This window comes from Hyperoodon ampullatus (assembly GCF_949752795.1).
Source record: "Hyperoodon ampullatus genome assembly, chromosome: 19".
Classification (NCBI taxonomy): domain Eukaryota; kingdom Metazoa; phylum Chordata; class Mammalia; order Artiodactyla; family Ziphiidae; genus Hyperoodon; species Hyperoodon ampullatus.
In genome coordinates this window covers 2,030,445-2,049,875 of record NC_136932.1, presented here as the reverse complement: position 1 = coordinate 2,049,875, position 19,431 = coordinate 2,030,445, and the positions used below count along the sequence as shown (strand labels likewise).

Here is a 19,431-nt window from a genome sequence, read left to right as displayed (position 1 = left end):
GCCTTTTTTTTTAACCATTTTTTTCCAGACCTCTGTGTAGTGATTCTTAAAATCTTCATTATAAATTTTCAACCTTCGCTTTGCTCTTTTTATTGCTTCCTTCTCCAGGAGCTTGGCTTCACTGCTGGGGATGCACCTGGCTATGCTGGGCACTGCTCTCCCTCTTCTCCCTTTCCCTCTCTCAGTCGACCTGCCAGGTTCAGGGGAGGGCTGCAGAGGTTCAGGCCTTGTCTGTGGCGGTGCTTGAACACAGCAGCCTCTCCAAAAATGTTAGGATCAGCTCATGGAACAGAAAGTTGGGCTTCCTTTGATCTTTCTTTCACAACAGTTACTGAGCATTGCTGGGTGTCCATTGCCGGGCCAAGGATTCAAAGGTGAAGAAGGCATGATTCCAGAGAAATCACAACCACATATGTAGACAGTGCTGGGTAAGCACTTAGGAGGATGCCACCGATGAGAAGGGGGGAGAGGAGGGGAGGAATTGGCACAGCGAACGGCACGCGCAAAAGTCTGGTGGCTCTCCAAGTGTGTTCCCAGACTAGTAGCATCAGCATTACCTGGGCTCTTGTTGAAAATTCTAATTCGTGGGCCCCACTCTTGACCTACCAAGCAGAAACTCTGGGAGTAGGGACCAGCCATCTGTTTTATCAAGTCCTGTGGGTGATTCTGACATACCCTAGAGTTCGGTAACCACGGCTCTAGTTGAGGTCTGAGGATGCCTAGGATACATACGAGGGAGAAGAGAGAGGAACCAGGCTTTGTGAAGGGCCTCAGATGCCAGTCAAAGGAGTTAAGACTTTGCCCCATAGGTGCGGCCTCCATGGCTTTTAAGCAGGGCTTGTGGCACTTAGACAATCTCTCCCAACTCGGCGTTTCTGGGAGCTCTAGCATTGTCTGCTTGCACGAGGGCGGAGAGCCAGCTGATTTCTGCGGGGCTGAGTCCCCCACCCCCACCCCCGACCCCAGGCGGCGAGCCAGAGAGGTCGGCTGCAGACCTCTCTGCCCCCTGGTTCCATGGGCTTGCCGTCCAGGAGGAGGTGAGCACACGCAGAAGCTGAGGAACTGACCAAGACGGGGAAGGGACCACCCGGGAAGCGGACCCGGCGCGAAAGGCCAGCAATCCGCCCGACGCGCTGGGCAGCGGGGGCCAACAGCTTCGTAGGCCCAGGCTCCGCCCCTGGCACACCAGGCGCGGCGTTTCGGGTCTGCGGGCCCCGCCCCCAGCCCCGCCCCGGCGCGCGCCAGGCGCTCCTTCCTTGGGGGAAGCCGGCTCGGCCCGCGCCCGCGCCCGTGCGCGCGCCCGCGGCCGGGTTGCAGGGCTGGGCGCGCGCCCCTCGTCCCGGGCAGGAAGATGGTGGCGAGCGTGCGGGTGCAGAAGCTTGTGCGGCGCTACAAGCTGGCGATTGCCACGGCGCTGGCCATTCTGTTGCTGCAGGGCCTGGTGGTGTGGAGCTTCAGCGTCCTGGAGGACGACGAGCCGGGCGAGGTGCTCCGACGGCCGGGCGGGCAGGCGGGCAGGCCGGGCGCGGGGGCTCTCGGGGTCCTGGCGGGGATGCGGGCGGCCCCGGCCGGGGAAGTGGGGCACTGGCCGTTTGCGTGTCGCGCGCGGGCGGCCGCCTGGCTCGGGGCCTCGGACCCCTGTGGCCCGGTTCACAGGCGGGCCCTGTTCACAGGCGGGCCCGGGGGCCTACGCGCGGAGGGCTGTGCGTGACCCGGAGGACCGGGCCGCGGGCCGTCAGGGGCCCGGGGCGGGAGGAGCGGGTCGTGGTGGGGTGGTCTGCACCCCGGGGAGCAGTGAAGGTCGGGCGCGGGTGCCTGGGGAGCGGGGCCGGGAGGCGGGGCTGGGCCCGAGCCTGCTCGGAGGTGGGGAACCCCAGGCCAAACTTTCTGAAGTTGGGAGGGGGCGGGAGTGTGCGCGCCGTGGGCGGAGGACTGGAGCCGAGGGACCCCGGGCAACCGTGCCCAGCCGCCCCTCAGGGGCAGTAGCCAGCGAAGAAGTGGAGCCTGGGGGTGGAACTCAGTGTGGCAACTGAGGAGAGGGAGAGTGACCCCGAGGGAGAGAACTGGAGTGTCCCTGAGACGTGGCCGCCTCAGCCAAGGGTCTGAAGAACCTGCATGTGTCTTCAGGAGAGGATGGCAGGGGAATTGAGCTGCTGAGGGGCCTCAGGACATTAGGGAATTGGGGACTCGCCCCCTCTGACTCTAAGGGAATGGGAACAACAGCAGCTGGCTTAGCAGAACCCCAGGCCCTGGAGCAGGGGCAAACCCCATCATGCTTAATCCCCAGGTCTTTGCTCTGAGGGTCTCACTCTTGGCTGATGTGGTTTCAGCTGGAGGCCCAGACATGCCTTCCCCAGTGTAGTCAGGAGGGTCCAGTGGTGTCTGAGACCATCCTGGAAGGTTGGAGAGGATAGGCCAAACCCTGGCCCTAAGCTGTGGGCCAGATGACAGGGCTTCCCGGCCCCCACCCCTTGGTTCTGGTGCCTCTAGGGCTCTGAGTCAGACACTCTGCTTGCCCCGTCCTCTTGGGCCTCTCCACCTGGCAGGGTGAAGGCCAAGGCAGCCCTGATGTCCTCTTCCCCCTCCTGCATATGGCAGTCTGGAAGGCCTGGTGTGGAGACTGGGAGAATTGCTGCTTTTGCCTTTTTTTGGGAGAACCAAGAGACTAGGATGGTGAAGGGAGCTGGGACAGAGTCACACGAGACCGTAACTCCGAAAGGAGCTGAGGTTGGGGTTGGGGGAGGCTGGCTCTGTGACACCCGGAGAGCGTGAGCTTGTTTTTTGTGGTCCAGTAAGTAGCAGGAAGGGGAAGAGAGTATGAGGATTTCTTGGGCAGCTGAGGCATTCTAAGATGAAAATGGCTGCCAAGGAGTTAAGGAGCCCTCTGACCCTGGAATATGTGAGCAGAAGCCAGTGAGCACGCTGGGGAGGGGCATGGCAAAGCATCAGAGGCTTCCCAGAAACAAATCGCTGGATGGGATGAGAGATTGTCCAGGCCTCAGGGTCCCTGCTGCCCTGCCTCCAGCCCGGCGTGGAGAACTGGTGCAGTAGAGTGCTTGGGATCCTGCCCCCCCGACCTCCTCCTCCAGCTTCCAAGCAGAACCTGATAGGGGAATCCCTGGACTAGAATGGGGAAAAGATCCTTGATGACCTAAAGGCTGTGTAGTCCAAGCAGCCCTTGGGGCTTGGACCCCTTCAGCAGCCACCTCAGTGGGACCATCCCACTTCACCATCCTGTGTCCTTTTCCAGCGCTGCTACTGGTAAGTGGTGCGACCACTGGCAAATCGCCTAACCTCTTTTGCATCCTCATCAGTATCCGCGCCTCAAGGATGGGGGCAATAATAGCACCTCTCTCGTTGGGTGATGGCTGTGAAGTATTTGCAGGAGTTGCTGGCCCAATGCTAAGTCATCAGTAAATAACTCTTAGTATTATTTCAGTACTGCACCGGGGGAACAGGGATGCATTCATTCAGTCAGTCATTCATTCAACAAATATTTATTAAGTCCTCCTTCATACCAGGCACTGTGCTAATACTGGGGATACAGAAATAAATATAACAGACGAGGTCTCAGCCCTCGTGGGCAGACAGGGAGAGACTGACAGTGAAAAGGAAACTCAACAACAAGAGGGCTGGTTTAGATAGGTGGTTGGGGAAGGCTTCTGCAGGAATTGGCCTGTGAGTTGAAAGACCCAGTCAGCCTGGGGAAGAGGTAGGCAGAGTTCAGGCGGAAGGCCCTGAGGAGAATGGGCTTAGCTGGGTGCCTTCGAGGAATCGAAAGGAGGGTGTGGTGCGATCCCTGGAAGAAGTTCAAGAGTTAGTCCAGGGCACATCCTAGAGCCCGCAGTGAGGGGCTGGGGTTTTATTCTAAGTGGCTCTAAACTAAAGGGGTCTAAGCAGTGATGGGTGAGATGTGCATTTAAGAGGCACACTCTGCCCATCTGTGAGGGCTAGACTGGAGACCACAGATGACCATTAACATCCAAAGAGCCACTTTATGGTTTTCAAAGCTTTTACAAACATTGTCTCACCGCTTTTATGTACACATTTAGTTTTATTGTAACAAAGCAACTTGTACACTTTTTTTTTTTTAATTTTATTTATTTATTTATGGCTTTGTTGCATCTTCGTTTCTGTGCGAGGGCTTTCTCTAGTTGTGGCGAGCGGTGCACGGGCCTCTCACTATCATGGCCTCTCTTGTCACGGGGCACAGGCTCCAGATGCGCAGGCTCGGTAGTTGTGGCTCACGGGCCCAGTTGCTCCGCAGCACGTGGGATCTTCCCAGACCAGGGCTCGAACCCATGTCCCCTGCATTGGTAGGCAGGTTCTCAACCACTGCACCACCAGGGAAGCCCGCAACTTGTACACTTTTAACATTTAAAACTGAGCATCATCTTTCCTTTCCAGTGAAGCAAAAAGAAAAATTTAAAAATAAACAGGAACAAAATTACAATAGAGAATGTCAATTGCAAATAAGATCCTACAGGTTCTGCTGATTCTCCCATCCAGTGGCAGGGCTCAAGTCATCATTAGGAGAGAACTTTATTTTAAAAGTGTCAACATCTTAAACTGCAAGGATGTCCGTTAAACATCACAATTAAACATGCCAAAGGAGAAGCCATGTTGTCAAAATGCCCACTTAACCCACCCAAACATCTCAAACCCACCCTTTGCTGACCTTCTATAACCCCATTTTTTAAAGTTTTTTTTTTCTTTTTTTAAACAAGAGAAAGTAGACAGATACATGTTGGTAGATGCTAACTGTCCATATTCACACAGAGACACAGTGTAATCTCTGAGCCCAATATACAGAGAAAGGAGGAAAAAAGCTAGAACTCTATGCACTACTACACAGGGGCCTAGCACCCTCCAGCTTCCAGCAGAGCTAAGGGAGCAGAAGGTTCTTTTTTCCCACAGAGCATGGTGGTGTTGATTCCATAAAGTTTTTGTTGAGACAGGAAGGGATAAAAATGAATTTGGAACAGAATGGGTAGAGATTCTTTTCCCACTGAATTCTGCTCAAGGTATTTCCCCCCAGAATAAGTTGTGAGCCGTGGTATAAAGGAGAAAAGAGACCTCAAAAACAGGGCAACTGAGCACAAGAGGAGAAGGAGAAAAAAAAAAAAAAAGACTGCAGCTTGCTCCCAGGGACTGGAGAAAATTAAGACAGGAAGGTTGGAATCCACCAGCGTTGCATGAGTCATCTCCTTCACCTTCCTCTCCTTCCTCCCCTCATCGTCATCGTCATCTTCCTCACCTTCATCCTCACCCCCGTCTTCATCAGTAGCTTCCAATCCTTGTTCCTCTTCATCGTCATCGTCACCATCTTCTCCGTCCCCTTCCTCATCGTCCGTGTCCAGAACCAGGTAGCACTGTGACGGATTGGGCCACAGAGCCTCTTTGATGACCTCTCCTGACCCGTCTGCACCTTTCCGGATTTCCGTTTGATTTCCCTGGACTTTGAAGATGGATCACCACTCTCCCTCAGATGAAATTCTTTGGCGAGAACTTTATTTTCAAAGTAAGGGTTTTCATCACAATAAAAATCCATTCTGTAACCTGATTTAATATCTTCAGATTCTGTCACTTCGACTCTTGTCAAATAACGCAGCGCCTCTTCCTCCTCCTCCCCAAGCAGTGCAGACACTTGTGGGTGGTTAACAAATGGTGTTACCCCAAGATTTGGGATTTGGGCGATCAATTCCGACCTCTTCTGAAAACATGGTTGGCGGAGTTTGCTATATTTCTGTTCTGCTTTCAGAATCTCCTCACTGGCTTGTTCGTTCAGTCTGTCTGTCTCAGTTTGTACGTCATCAACATGTTCAGTTGCTTCTTGCTGCTCTTTCTGGAGGGGAGGCGGCGGCGGGCGGGCAGGCGGCTCCGCTCCCTCCCTCACGCTCCGCGCTCCAGCTCGCTGCTCCATCTCTCACCGCTTCCTTTAAACGCTCTGAGAAGTCCAAGGTGGTGGGGTGTGGGATAAGCATTGCTGTATTCTCTGTCTCCGTGGCCCAGAGAAGGATTCCAAGGAGAAGCTGCACAGCCAGGAAATGTCAGAGGACTTTGAGTTCCTCCTCAGTGCGGAGAGGGGGCCTCGGAGGCCAGACTGCCTCCAGGCAGGTGTCTTAGGGCCAGTCCCCATCCTCAGTAATTAGAGGGGACTCTGACCTCAGGGGCGACTGCGGGCAGCTCCTCTAGGGGCACTGCTGCACATGTAAACATTCTTGGGGTGTTTATATGTGGTGGGGGCTGGCGGCCCACCAGGAGCCCCCCTCCCTGTTCTCACTGCTGCCTTCTGGTCCCCCAGCCCCCTCTGGGATTGTCCTCCTCAGGGTCAGCCAGCTCCCTGCTGCAGTGCAGGGCACCAACATGCCCATCTCCTCCCACATCCTATCCCCCACCACAGCGAGCCTGGCCCTGTGCCCTGCCCTCCTGACCAGCTTCCTCACTCGCTGATACTGACTTCCATCTCGAGAGCCCACAGCTCCTCTGCCATCTGCACCCACCTAAGCTTGAGAATGTCTTCGTCTGCCCGCTGTGTGGCCAGGTCCGCCATCCCCGGGTTGATGTGTGCTCAGTCCAGTGGGGCTGCAGCCACCTTTCCTGAGGGCTTTCCAGTCCAGGGTGCCCTCCCCAGTGTGGGTGACAGATTGGGGTCTGCTGCCTCCCCCCACCACCTGCCCTCCCCGTTGCAGATATCTCTTCCCAGATGGAGATAGACACCCCTGGCTCTCACTGGGCACCTCCTAAGAGGGCTGGTTGGGTGCCAGGCACAGAAGGCTGGGGTGCCAGGGTAGGCGTGGGGGCCTGGCCCTAAGGCACTTGCCGTGCTCTGACAGGAGGAGAGGGAGGTCCTAGGGAGGGGAGGGACAGGGAAAACTCAAACCGATGGTCCAGAGTATCTGAAGGCCTTTGCTTCTCTCCTGACTTCACGTTGGACTCTTTCCTGTTCTCCTTCCATTAATAATAATAGTAAGGATGACACAGCATTTACTGAATGCTGAGCCTATGCCAAGAGCTTTTCATTCATTCACTCATTCATAAATGCATTCATTCAACAAATATTTATTGAGGGAATTCCCTGGTGGTCCAGTGGTTAGGACTCTGCACTTCCACTGCTGAGGGCACGGGTTTGATCCCTGGTAGGGGAACTAGGCTCCCACAAGCTGCACGGCGCGGCCAAACATTTTTTAAAAAGAAAACATACATGTATATATATCGTGTCTCCCATTGCCGGACATTCTTCTGGGCTCTAGGAATACATCACTGAACAAAACAACAAAAAGCTTTGTCCTCATGGACATTACATTCTTGTAAGGGGAGAGACATAGAATAACGCAATATACATTTATACATATACATACATTATAGGATGAGAGAAGGTAATAAGTGCTATGGGAGAAACAAAGTGGAGGCTGAGGGAGAGCTGGAGTTTTAAATACAGCGGACAGGGTGGCCTTCCTGAGAAGATGCCACCTGAGCAAGGAATTGGAGGCAGGGGCTGTGGGGACATCTAGGGGAGAGCATTCCAGGCACAGGGGACAGTGAATGCCAGGTGGGATGGAGGGACGCTGAGAAGGCCATGAAGGCTGGAGGAGAGTGAGCATGAGAGGGTGGTAGGTGAGGTCAGAGAAGGGTGGGGCAGCGGCGGGGAAGCCAGACACAGCTCGCACAGCCTTTGTAGGTTCACGGGCTTTGTCCTCAGAGGGAGAACCATGGGTGGTTTCAAGCAGAGGGGTGGGGAGATGGGACTTGTTTTAAAGGAAACACTGGCTGCTGTGCTGAGAGTGGACTATAGGAAACCAGAGTAAGAGCAGGGCTTCCAGTCAGGGGTGGTAATGATGGAGGCAGTGAGAAGTGGTCAAATTCTGGATGTACTTTGAAGCGAGCCCCAACAGGAGGTACTGATGATGGAGTGTGAGGGAAACAAGAGTCGAAGTGACGCCCCCCCCCTGAGTTTTTGGCCTGAGAGACTCGAAGGATGGAGAGGTCATTAACTGATACGGGGAAGACTGAAGAAGGCGCCTCCTGGGGGAAGATCAGGAGTTCGCTTTTGGATTTGTGGGTTGACAGGTCTATCAGGCTCCCAAGGGAGGCATCAAGGAGGCTGACAGACATTTGAAGGTTCAAGGGAGCGCTCCAGACCAGAGAGAGAAATCTGGGAGTGGATGGAGTTAGGAGACTGAATGAGGTCACCTGGGGACCTAGGACAAGGCAAGGCCCCAGGGTGGCCTCGGGAGATAAGGAAGGGTCGGCCAAGAAGACTGATAAGGGGCTTCCCTGGTGGCGGAGTGGTTGAGGGTCCGCCTGCCGATGCAGGGGACACGGGTTCGTGCCCCGGTCCGGGAAGATCCCACATGCCGCAGAGCGGCTGGGCCCGTGAGCCATGGCCGCTGAGCCTGCGCATCCGGAGCCTGTGCTCCGCAACGGGAGAGGCCACAACAGTGAGAGGCCCGCATACCGCTTAAAAAAAAAAGAAGACTGATAAGGAGTGGCCACGGAGGTCACACCGGGGAAACACCAGGAGGGCATCCTGGAAGCTGAGGGAGGAGGGTGCTTCAGAGGCTGTGGTCCAGTGAGTCATGCTGCTGGAAGGCCAGGCCAGAAGAGGACTTGCACAGAGAGTGTTGCGAGAGGAAGGGGACAGCTGGTGGCGCCACCTCTTTCTAGCTGCACTATCTCATGCTCTATCTCATTGGACACTCACACTTCCCTCCTGTATTTTAAAGCTGAGGGAACCTGCTCAGAGAAGGTAGGTAACTGGGGGGGAGCGGCAGAGCTGGGCAGGGAGCTCTGGTGACTTCAGATGGTAGCACAGTGCCTTTCACTCCCCCATGCTTTCCGTGTTTGATCCACCTGACACCCGCCAGACATCCTATGTGCCAGCTACTCCGCCGGGCACTGGGGTAATGGGGCTGAAATGACAGCCTCTCCGCAAGGAGTTGGTTGGGTAGAAGAACATCCCTCGCTGGGGCAAACGGGGTGGCTTCACACAAGGAGACTCAGGGCTGGATCTTGAAGGATGGATGGGATTTGGTCAGGCAGGGAAGTGGGGCGGGGGGGGGTTGTCACAAAACGGGGACAGGGAGAGCTGGGAAGCGGGTGGGTATACACGCTTTCAACTGTGACCGGACCATTAGGGAAGGGCCTGGGTTTGAGAAGAGGCTGTAGGAGCCAGGAAGCAGGGGTGGCGATATTGAGGCGCAGCACTCAGCTTTCCCTTCGAGAGAGACCCTGCCACAGGGAGCAGTGAGTTGCCAGCCTGCAGCTGCAGGCGCCTTCAGGCTCTGCCTCAGCCGTCCAGCCATGGCCAGGCACCTCCTTCCTGGGCCGCCCCCAGCAGTGGTACCGCGGCTCCCATCTCTGGGCTGTCTTTGCCCTGGAGCTTCCCACTAGGTGGTCGAGGCCCTCTCCAAGCCGAGCTGTCGTCTGAAGCTCTTCCTTCCCCCTCTGCACAGGTGTCAGGCCGGCTTGGCTCTCTGAAGGCTTTCCCTGCTGCTTCCTGCTCCTGCTTCCTCCTCATCCAGAGTGTGACCCCCCCACCCCCCCGTGAATCCCTTGCACTCTGACTCTCTCTTGGTCTCTGCTTCCCAGAGAGCCTGACCAGTAATGGGGTCTCAGATTCCACCTGTGTCCTCCCCACCAGGCAAGACCCCTGTGCTGTGCTGTGGCCTCAGCACTCCCCCCGCAGAAACACTGTAGTCAGCAGAATGCTTTCCTTCTGAAGAGCACCGTCTCTTCCCAGGCTGGCCCGGTGGGGAGTGCTAGGTGGACACTCTTTGTCTGCAAGGTCTTTGCATGTTTCTCTTATGATATATGTGGATATTCATTTTCATAGTTGCTGAAAAAGAAAGTGGTATCTGAATCCAAAGCACAAAAGAGACTCAGTGCCCTGTGATCTGTGTGATCGTGGGGACGTGGGTGCGATGGTGCCTTCGGGGAGGGCGACATTTCCTCTGCTGGCTGGTCAGGGAGGCCCCCCAGCAGAAGTGTTGTTTGTGCAGAGTCCTCAGGCAAACAGTACTTTTCTAGATCAAGGGTGGCAGGGGCTTCCAGGCCTGAGGCCCAGCAGGAAGCTGAAGGAGCTGGAGGAGAGTGACTGTCCCAGTGACTTGTGTCCGCCTATCTTTTACAGAAAGGAAGGCAGAAGAAGCCACGGCCGCTAGACCCCGGAGAGGGCTCCAAGGACACAGACAGTTCAGCTGGGCGGCGGGGCGGCGCGGGCAGAAAGCATGGGCGCTGGCGGGGCCGTGCTGAGAGCCCCGGCATGCCCGTGGCCAAGGTGGTACGGGCAGTAACCAGCCGGCACAGAACCAGCCGGCGGATCCCCCCCACCCCGCCCCCAGAGGCCCCAGGCCGCCAGAACCTGAGTGGGGCAGCGGCCGGGGAGGCGCTGGCTGGGGCGGCTGGCTTCCCACATGGAGACACAGGGAGTGTGGAGGGCGCCCCCCAGCCCACAGACAACAGCTTCAGGCCCAAGTGCGAGATCGTGGGCAAGGATGCTCTGTCTGCACTGGCCCGGGCCAGCTCCAAGCAGTGCCAGCAGGAGATTGCCAACGTGGTGTGCCTGCACCAGGCCGGGAGCCTCATGCCCAAGGCTGTGCCCCGGCACTGCCAGCGGGCTGGTAAGAGACAGACATGGGCAGAGAGGTGGCAGCCCGGGAGGGGGCATGGCAGGGATCCTCACCTCCATTTCTCAGGGATGAAAGCTCAGAGGGGCTCACCTTGCTGCCCAAGTTGGGTGACGAGTGCACTAAGTGGCAGAGGTGGAGCTGGGGCCTAGGAGCAGTGGGCTCTAAGTGCAGGGTTCCTCCTTGGGAAGGCAGGCAGCCCCCTCTTCCTGTCTTGCCTCCACCCTGTGACTTGGGGCCAGACCTCACCGATGCCCCTGTTCTCTACTCTCAGGGAAGATGAGCCCCGGCATTCAGTGGGACGACGTTCGGGCCCAGCAGCCCGTGGATGGCCCCCAAGTACGAATCGCCTACATGCTGGTGGTCCATGGCCGCGCCATCCGCCAGCTGAAGCGTCTCCTCAAGGCTGTGTACCACGAGCAGCACTTCTTCTATATCCACGTGGACAAGGTACCTACTGTGGCCGGGGAGACCAAGGGCATCTGCGTAAGTAGAGCAGAGACTCAGAAGGTCATAGACAGACAGTGTCTCTGACCTGCTCGGGTGGCCCAGAGATAGGGGAACAGGGAATGGGGGAGCAGCCAGCACCAGGTGACATGGCTGCTTCAGAGCTGGAGCCCTGGCCTGTGCTCTCTCCATTCTGTGACACTTGTACTCTGCTCCGGGGTGGGGCGGAGTGGGAAGGTTGTAATGCTGGGGGTCCATCTTCCACTGCTGAGTGTCCACCGCCACCTCCCCACTTCCCACAGCGCTCCAACTACCTGCACCGAGAGGTGGTAGAGCTGGCCAGCCAGTATGATAACGTGCGGGTGACGCCCTGGCGCATGGTCACCATCTGGGGCGGGGCCAGCCTGCTGAGGATGTATCTGCGGAGCATGCAGGACCTGCTGGAGGTGCCCGACTGGGCCTGGGACTTCTTCATCAACCTCAGTGCCACTGACTACCCGACCAGGTGTGGGGTGGTGCTATGAGCCCTGCAGATGGGAGGGGGGCACGTCGAGGCACTCGGGGTTCAAGGGTCCCGATGGACTCCTTCCCTCCCCCAAGCCTCATTCTGGGATCTGCAGAGCTCAGACATGGTCCCTTGGCCCCAGCAGTGTTTTAGGGGGGAGCTGGTGAAAGATGATGTGAGGATTGAGAGTGACAAGAGGTGGGGAGGAGGAGGAGCCAGAGGTCTGTACTGGGGGTCATGGGTCAGACAGCAAGGGGTGGAAGAAGGATGGGGTGGTCTTCCTCAGGGGCCTCAGATGCCCACCACCCCAGAGCGTCAACCTGGAGTAGGTCACTTGGTCAGGACGACTCTCAGTGAGAAAGGAGGGGGCCAAGGAGTAAAGTCACTCTGGGCCAGTGACTGAGCCACTCACACACGCTACCCACATCCCATTTCCTCTCCAGGACCAACGAGGAGCTGGTAGCTTTCCTGTCCAAGAACCGGGACAAGAATTTCCTCAAGTCGCATGGCCGGGACAACTCCAGGTGAGGGGCCGGGAGAGGAGGCCCTGGTCCTGGGGTCTTGCCACAAGCCCTCCCACACAGGGGGGCTCTGTGGCCCCAGCCTTGGGTTGCAAAACCTCCAAACCAATCACAGATTAAGGAGCGCTAGTTCCTGGAAGGATGAGAGCCTGGATCCCACCCGGCAAAACCCTCAGCCACGGGCCCGTCTGCCTCCCACAGGTTCATCAAGAAACAGGGCCTGGACCGGCTCTTCCACGAGTGCGATTCGCACATGTGGCGTCTGGGCGAGCGGCAGATCCCGGCGGGCATCGTGGTGGATGGCGGCTCTGACTGGTTCGTGCTAACGCGCAGCTTTGTGGAGTATGTGGTGTACACAGGTGACCCTCTTGTGGCCCAGCTACGTCAGTTCTACACGTACACGCTGCTCCCAGCCGAGGTGGGTGACCGGGCCCGCACCCAGGCCAAGAGGGCGCGTGGTGGGTGGCCCAGCTCACCCTCCACCCTGCCTTGTCACCCGCAGTCCTTCTTCCACACGGTGCTGGAGAACAGCCCAGCCTGCGAGAGCCTCGTGGACAACAACCTGCGGGTCACCAACTGGAACCGCAAGCTGGGCTGCAAATGCCAGTACAAGCACATCGTGGACTGGTGCGGCTGCTCCCCCAACGACTTCAAGCCGCAGGACTTCCTACGGCTGCAGGTGCTTCCCTGTGGCCCCCGGTCTCTGCCCCTTGACAGGGCCTCACCCCAGGTGCTTTCCAGTTAGAAGTGATCCAAGGGGGTCCAGCCAGAGAGTCCGGGGGCCCCTCGCTGGGAGCAGCCCTCAGGGGTCGGGGGCTACACTGGCCCAGGAAAGGCCCTGGGAGGCTGATCCCCGGGCAGTGCCAGCAGGGGCGCCTCCCCTGCTGCCCTCTGGGACCTCCAGACCCCTTCACCCTCCTTGCCTCTCTCGCTCCAGCAAGTCTCCAGACCCACCTTCTTCGCCCGGAAGTTTGAGTCAACTGTGAACCAGGAGGTACTGGAAATCCTGGACTTCCACCTATACGGCAGCTACCCCCCTGGCACTCCAGCCCTCAAGGCCTATTGGGAGAACACCTATGACGCGGCCGATGGCCCCAGTGGGCTCAGTGATGTCATGCTCACTGCTTACACCGCTTTCGCCCGCCTCAGCCTGCGCCACGCCGCCACCGCTGCGTCCCCACTGGCCAGCCCACTCTGCAGGTGAGACCTCCTTCTGACATTTTGCAGACCCCCACCCAATGTGCAGTGCCCTCCGAGGAGGCCAATCAGAAAGAAACGGCCCCTGCCGCCAGGGAGCCCCCAGCCTGAGGCAGGGAAAAATGCAAACAAGACAAAGGCGGCAAAAGCCAGGCACATAGGATCTGTGGGTATGAGATCTGGGGCAAAGAAAGCACCTGGGGGGCCTCCCTGGTGGCGCAGTGGTTGAGAGTCCGCCTGCCGATGCAGGGGATACGGGTTCGTGCCCTGGTCTGGGAGGATCCCATATACCGCGGAGCGGCTGGGCCCGTGAGCCATGGCTGCTGAGCCTGTGCATCCGGAGCCTGTGCTCCGCAACGGGAGAGGCCACAACAGTGAGAGGCCCGCGTACCACAAAAAAAAAAAAAAAAAAAAAAAAAAAAAAAAAAAGAAAGCACCTGGGGATGGGACACCCCAGAGCCCCCTCCCTGGGACTCCAGGCCAAGCCAGGTGTGCTGATGGCATCTCCCTTTCTCCCTGCTGGAACCTTCTTAGGTTTGAGCCCAGGGGCTTGCCGTCCAGCGTGCACCTGTATTTCTATGACGACCATTTCCAGGGCTACTTGGTGACGCAGGCGGTGCAGCCCTCAGCCCAGGGGCCGGCCGAGACGCTTGAGATGTGGCTGATGCCCCAGGGGTCGCTGAAGCTGTTGGGGCGCAGTGACCAGGCCAGCCGGCTCCAGAGTTTGGAGGTGGGACAGGTCCTCCCCTTGCTTTCTCCTGTTCCCCAGCAGGACTCGGGGTAGTGGGGAGAGAGGGACAGACACTAAGGGAGCGCTAAGGACTGGGTTAGGCCTGTTGGAAATGGATTCATGGGTCTTCTTCCCCAGTGATGGCAGCCTTGGGATGCACGGAGGACATGCAGTCAGCAGGGAGGGGACTTTGGTTCCACTACAATGCAAGCCCAGTCTTCTGAACTCCAGGGATTTTCTGCTAAAGGGACTTGGACATTCCAGTCGGGCCAGAAGATTAGGCTTTTGAGTGTCTCCTTAGCGTGGGGTGGTCTCTGGGCAGGGCTTCAAACCTCTTCTCTGCCTACTGCCCCCAAAACTTCAGAGCAGGCCAGTACAGGAGCCTAGAATGAATCTCAGAGCTTAGTAAAGAAATCCTAGTCTGAGCCCATCGTTTTGCAGATAGGGAAACAGGACCAGAAAGAGACAGTGACTGGCCTGAGGTCACACAGGAATTAGGCGTAGCAGCAGGTAGAGAGGACTTTACCCTGGCTCCTGCCCAGCTGCCTCCTTTCCCACAGGTTGGCACCGAGTGGGACCCCAAAGAGCGTCTTTTCCGGAATTTTGGGGGGTTGCTGGGGCCGCTGGACGAGCCTGTGGCCATGCAGCGCTGGGCCCGAGGCCCCAACCTCACAGCCACGGTGGTGTGGATCGATCCCACCTATGTGGTGGCTACATCTTACGACATCGTGGTAGACGCGGAAACCGAGGTCACACAGTACAAGCCCCCGCTGAGCCGGCCCCTGCGGCCAGGGGCCTGGACTGTTCGACTGCTTCAGTTCTGGGAGCCCCTGGGTGAGACCCGCTTCCTCGTGCTGCCTTTGACCTTCAACCGCAAACTACCTCTCAGGAAAGGTAAGGATCTAGTTCCCAAATGATGCCTGGGAGCCAGGCCGAATAGGATTGGCCAGACAGGTGGCCCCAAGAAGCTGACCATAAGAGTAGGGGAAGGGGACATGTTGTGGCCTTGATCGTTCATCCGTAAGCATCCCAGGGCCTCGCACTGTGGTATGGTGCTTCGGAGTTAGGCAGACTTGGCTCTAGAGCACAGCTCTGACACTTTAATTGGGCTTTTATCCTTGGCAAATTACTTGGCCTTCCTGAGCCTCAGTCTTATTACATGCAAAGTAAGAGTAATACAACTGTTAGAGACCTCCTGGGTGCATGGAACACAGATCCACTCAAACTAGCTCCAGTGAAAAAGGGGAAATTATTGGAAAAATGCAGGGCTCTCCCCCACGGAACCTAGGAAATGACTCAGGTCCCACTGGGACCCAGAGGTGCTGTCTGTCTCTCTGGGGCCACCTTGTCCCTCATCCTGTGCTCTGTGTATCAGCCTCAGGCTCTGGTTTCTCAGTATATTGATACGTGGCCTCTCAGTGCAACAGAGACTGACCAGGGCCTCTTGGTCTACAAGTTCCACATCCTTAGGACAGCAAATCTGATTGGCCATCCTCCCAGTCCATTGGTAGCCAGGTGGGCAGGGTCACATGGCCCTCCGCCCACTTGGCTGAGGATAAGAGAGCAGACTCTGAACACAGGCATAGGCTGAAGGTTCCTGCAAGGGGGCCCTAATACAAGTAACTACCCCCTGGGAGATATTAGGAATGAGTATGTGGGTAAAAGTGGCTGGTATATAGTAGGCGCTCAATAAGTAGGTAGATGTTTCCTTCTTCCAGCCACATCCTATCACAGAGAAGGTGGGTCAGAGCAGAGGTAACCCAGAGGAGGACGGGGTGCTGGGGCGGGGCAGTGGCTGAGGCGGATCAGAACAGGCAAGCTGCGCCCTGCTCTCCTGGGACTCGTAGCCTGATGGAGGAGACGGGGCGGGGGAGGCAAGCTTGACAGCAGGAGGGTATTGGAGCTGAGCCTTGAAGGAGCTGGATTTTTGTAGACAGAGAAGGGTATTCTAAACTGAGGAAAAAAAGTTAGCAGGTGTCTGGTGCGTGAGGGGAACAGAGGGTGGAGGGGCGTAGGATGCCAGGGGGTGGTGGGAAGCAGGGTGCCACAGCTGGAGGGCCTGAGTACTAGGCTTCTGAGGGCTCTGGGAACCACTAGAGGTGGTTGAGAGGGGGCATGGGAGACACAAACCAGAAAGTAACCTTACTTTCTAAGGTGCCTTGAACCCACTGTTTTATTTAATCCTCAAGTCAGGAATTCAGGGATTACTGTCTTGATTTTCTAAAACTAAGTTTTACAGGCACAGAAAATTCTGTGGATTAGCCCAAAGTCACTCAGCAAGATGCGACTCCGTGGTGGAGTTGGGACAGGAACTGGGGTGCCCAGACCTGACTCCCAGGGTCTGGCCTTCATGGAATCATTTGGGCGGGGCATGCTTCCTCCTGCTCTATCCCCCCAGATGATGCCAGCTGGCTGCACGCTGGGCCACCCCACAACGAGTACATGGAGCAGAGTTTCCAGGGACTCAGCGGCATCCTGAACCTGCCTCAGCCAGAGCCCGCAGAGGAGGCTGCCCGGCTGCACGCGGAGCTCACGGGCCCTGCGCTGGAGGCCTGGACAGATGGGGAACTAGGTGGCTTCTGGTCTGTGGCCGGACTGTGTGCCATGGGCCCCTCTACCTGTTCCTCCCTGGAGCTCTGCAGACTGACCAGCTGGAGCTCTCGGTTCCCCGACCCCAAATCAGAGCTGGGGGCTGTCAAAGCAGATGGACGACTCAGGTAGCAGGGTCCCAGCCAGCGCCTCCGGAGGACCCGGGGAATTGCACCTTACAGACGATGGAGGGATGTCCCCTTCATATGCAAGAACCAGAGGCCCAGGCAGTACACCTGTGTCCGCCATCAAGAACCTGTAGACGGCAGGGAAGGTGGGCTTAGTATTTACCACCGCAAATGGCTCTGCTGGGGACCAGGATGTTGGCAGGAACATGGGGAGAAGGGCTCCAGCTTCCACAGCCCACTCTTCCTCACCTTCCCCTCTAATTTTTTTTTTTTTTTTTTAAGAAAAATGGGTAGTGGGGGGATGAACTGGAAACAAAAGATGTGCAATAGGGCTCAGAGCAGCCCCAGGAAGTGGGCCATGGCTCTGGGGAGCAGGGGCCTGACGAGCCCATCTGCTGCTGCTCTGGAGGAGGCTGGGCCTGCCTTGCTGTCCAGGGCCTCATCCCCCAGCCTTGGCCTGTGCTGCTAACTGCTGAGGCTCTGCAGGGGTCCAAGTGCTATGCCAGGCTCTGAGGCCTGGAGAACAGGTGATTTACGGGAGCACTGCAGAGCTGGAATCTAATGGGTCAGCCTCTCCTCTTACAGCCAGGGGACCATAGAAGAGGGGGTGGGGTTGGCCCTAGGGCTTTCCAGCATCCCCTGCCCCTTGATGGGAAAGCAGGGCACCAGGGCCTGCTGAGACCATTGCAGAGTCTCCCAGGTACCCAGAACTGCAAGCAGGGCCTGGGGCGAGCCCTCATGAGCAGCATGGGAAGAAGACTCTGCCAGGGCTCTCAGAAGAACCTGGAGTAGCATTGTGCCTGAAGCTCAGTGTGAAGTCTGAAATATGCAACAGAAGAAATATATATCTCTCTCTCTCAACTGAGCCTCCGTGTTTTTCCTCCTGGGTGTCAGAGAGCCATCACTGTTGGGCCCTCTTCTCCTAAAAGTCTTGGCTGGTACTTTGGCAGAAGGTGGAGGTCTCATTCCCCCAGAGTGGGAACAGTTTAGAATCCATCAAAGAGCTAGAAGGGACACAAGAACCCATCTAATCCAGATCCCTCTTTTTCTGAGGGGTAAACAGGCCCAGAGAGGCTCAGAGACTTCCTCATTGTCACCCATTGGGCCAGCAGGAGACAGTTCTTCAGAGTCCTGACCCGGCACTTCCTTGCTGCCAGGCCAAGGCAGAGGCTTGCTTCTCCGTCTTTGGAGTCACCAGGGCCCATCCCAGAAGCCCTTGCTGTTTCCTGCCTAGTTCTGAGTTACGGGGCAGCCTCAAGAACAGAGGCAGTCCCAGCCAGGGCCTGGTAGTTACCACTGCCCCATTTACGAGCAGGAGCAGTGGTGGCATGGGTTCCTAGCCGCTGCCTTAGGACCTGGGAGGGCCATGTTGCAAAGGTGTGTCCATCCTCCATTTCTCAAGCCCTTTCTCCCCTCCCACTTTTCCGCCATTGTCAGCCATGGCTCAGTATCAGTCCTTCACACCTTACTTAATCTGGGAGCAAAGGTGAAGGTTTCTCAGACCTTTAAAATCACCCTATCAGCCAGTCACACTGGCCCGGTCAGCTCAGCTTGGGAAACAAAGGGCTCAGTTCCAGCCCAGGCTGCCACGTGTCAAGTTTTTCAAGTTGCCGGGAGAGGGCACCCCTGACCACCAGTGACAGCGTTGGGGTTTCGGTTTGTTCAGCCACTGTGCTGACCTTGCGTGGAGTATCTCATTTAATCCTCACAGCCCTTTGAGGCAGGCAATTTTATTATTTTCCTTTAGCACACCAGGAAACTGAAATGATGAACCCAAAGTCAAAGCTGTTGGTGGCTGCAGGCTTCAGGTGGAGGCAGGAGGACTCCATGCCACTCTGTCACTACATTCTCCTGCTCTCCTAAGGCAGGTAACGAGGAAGGAGCTAACAGCAAGCACTCCAAGGAAATAGTGTTTGGGGTTCAAGGGCTGAGATGATTGCTTTTTCTGGCTCCTATTTTATAGAACATCTGAAGTTCTAATCTGGTTCTCTGAAAGTTTTTTGTTTTGTTTTACATCAGCCTTTAGCATCGATTAAAAAAAAATAACTGTGTTCAGCATATCAGGCACAGGCAGTAAATATCAGAGCATTTACACTTTGCTGACTAAGGATTCACAGACCAGCCAGCAGGTTCAACCCAGGCTGTGGCTATGCTGTTGTTGGGCTAGCACAACTGTTTCCAAAGTCTTATTTTTGGAACTTAGGTGGGACATGCCCTCTGTTTCAGCCCCTTCCACTCCCATCCTATTACACCAGGTCCCAGTCACCTGCTGTGACCATTTTGAGCTTAGCCCAGTGGACGGGGATCCAGACTGAGGGCTCTGAGTTAATTGCTCTGAGGTGGCAACCCAACACCGGTGTGGGTTCAGAGCTCCCTCAGGCAATTCTAATTTGCAGGCTGGCAGGAAAACTAAAGTCCAGCCCCAGCCCCACTGCTCTGGCCGGTTTGTCTTGGCCCCATGAGTCAGAAGCAATGTGGGGCCAGGAGTAGGCTTCATGGCTCCATCCTCTCCCCTGTCCGGGTCACTGAGGCAAGTGCGGGTGCAGCTACTCGGACTGAATTCCTGGCCTGGCCGACAGTGTCCCCCACCCTCATCTTTCTGTAGGGTTAGCTCAACCCAGAGGCTTGAGCTTTTTGAGGCTTTGAAATCCTCCCCTGGCTGGGCCCCTGGGGTCAAAATCGGAAT

At 56.8% G+C, this 19,431-nt stretch overlaps 1 protein-coding gene and 1 pseudogene across 2 annotated transcripts; one reads left to right on the top strand and one right to left on the bottom strand.

Moving 5' to 3' along the window:
• Window positions 1-1,351: 1,351 nt before the first annotated feature.
• Window positions 1,352-17,595, top strand: XYLT2 (xylosyltransferase 2; the record flags this gene model as incomplete). The annotated part of the gene is made up of 11 exons (XM_079725005.1): window positions 1,352-1,486; window positions 10,133-10,622; window positions 10,903-11,078; window positions 11,378-11,580; window positions 12,024-12,104; window positions 12,303-12,519; window positions 12,604-12,780; window positions 13,039-13,301; window positions 13,833-14,028; window positions 14,589-14,922; window positions 16,427-17,595. 11 exons carry the CDS (start codon window positions 1,352-1,354, stop codon window positions 16,747-16,749), a joined length of 2,595 nt encoding a protein of 864 aa, XP_079581131.1. The 3' UTR covers window positions 16,750-17,595.
• LOC307067368 (protein SET-like) lies at window positions 4,897-5,923 on the bottom strand (annotated as a pseudogene). The gene has a single exon. The product of its transcript is annotated as a protein SET-like (transcript).
• Window positions 17,596-19,431: the final 1,836 nt, after the last annotated feature.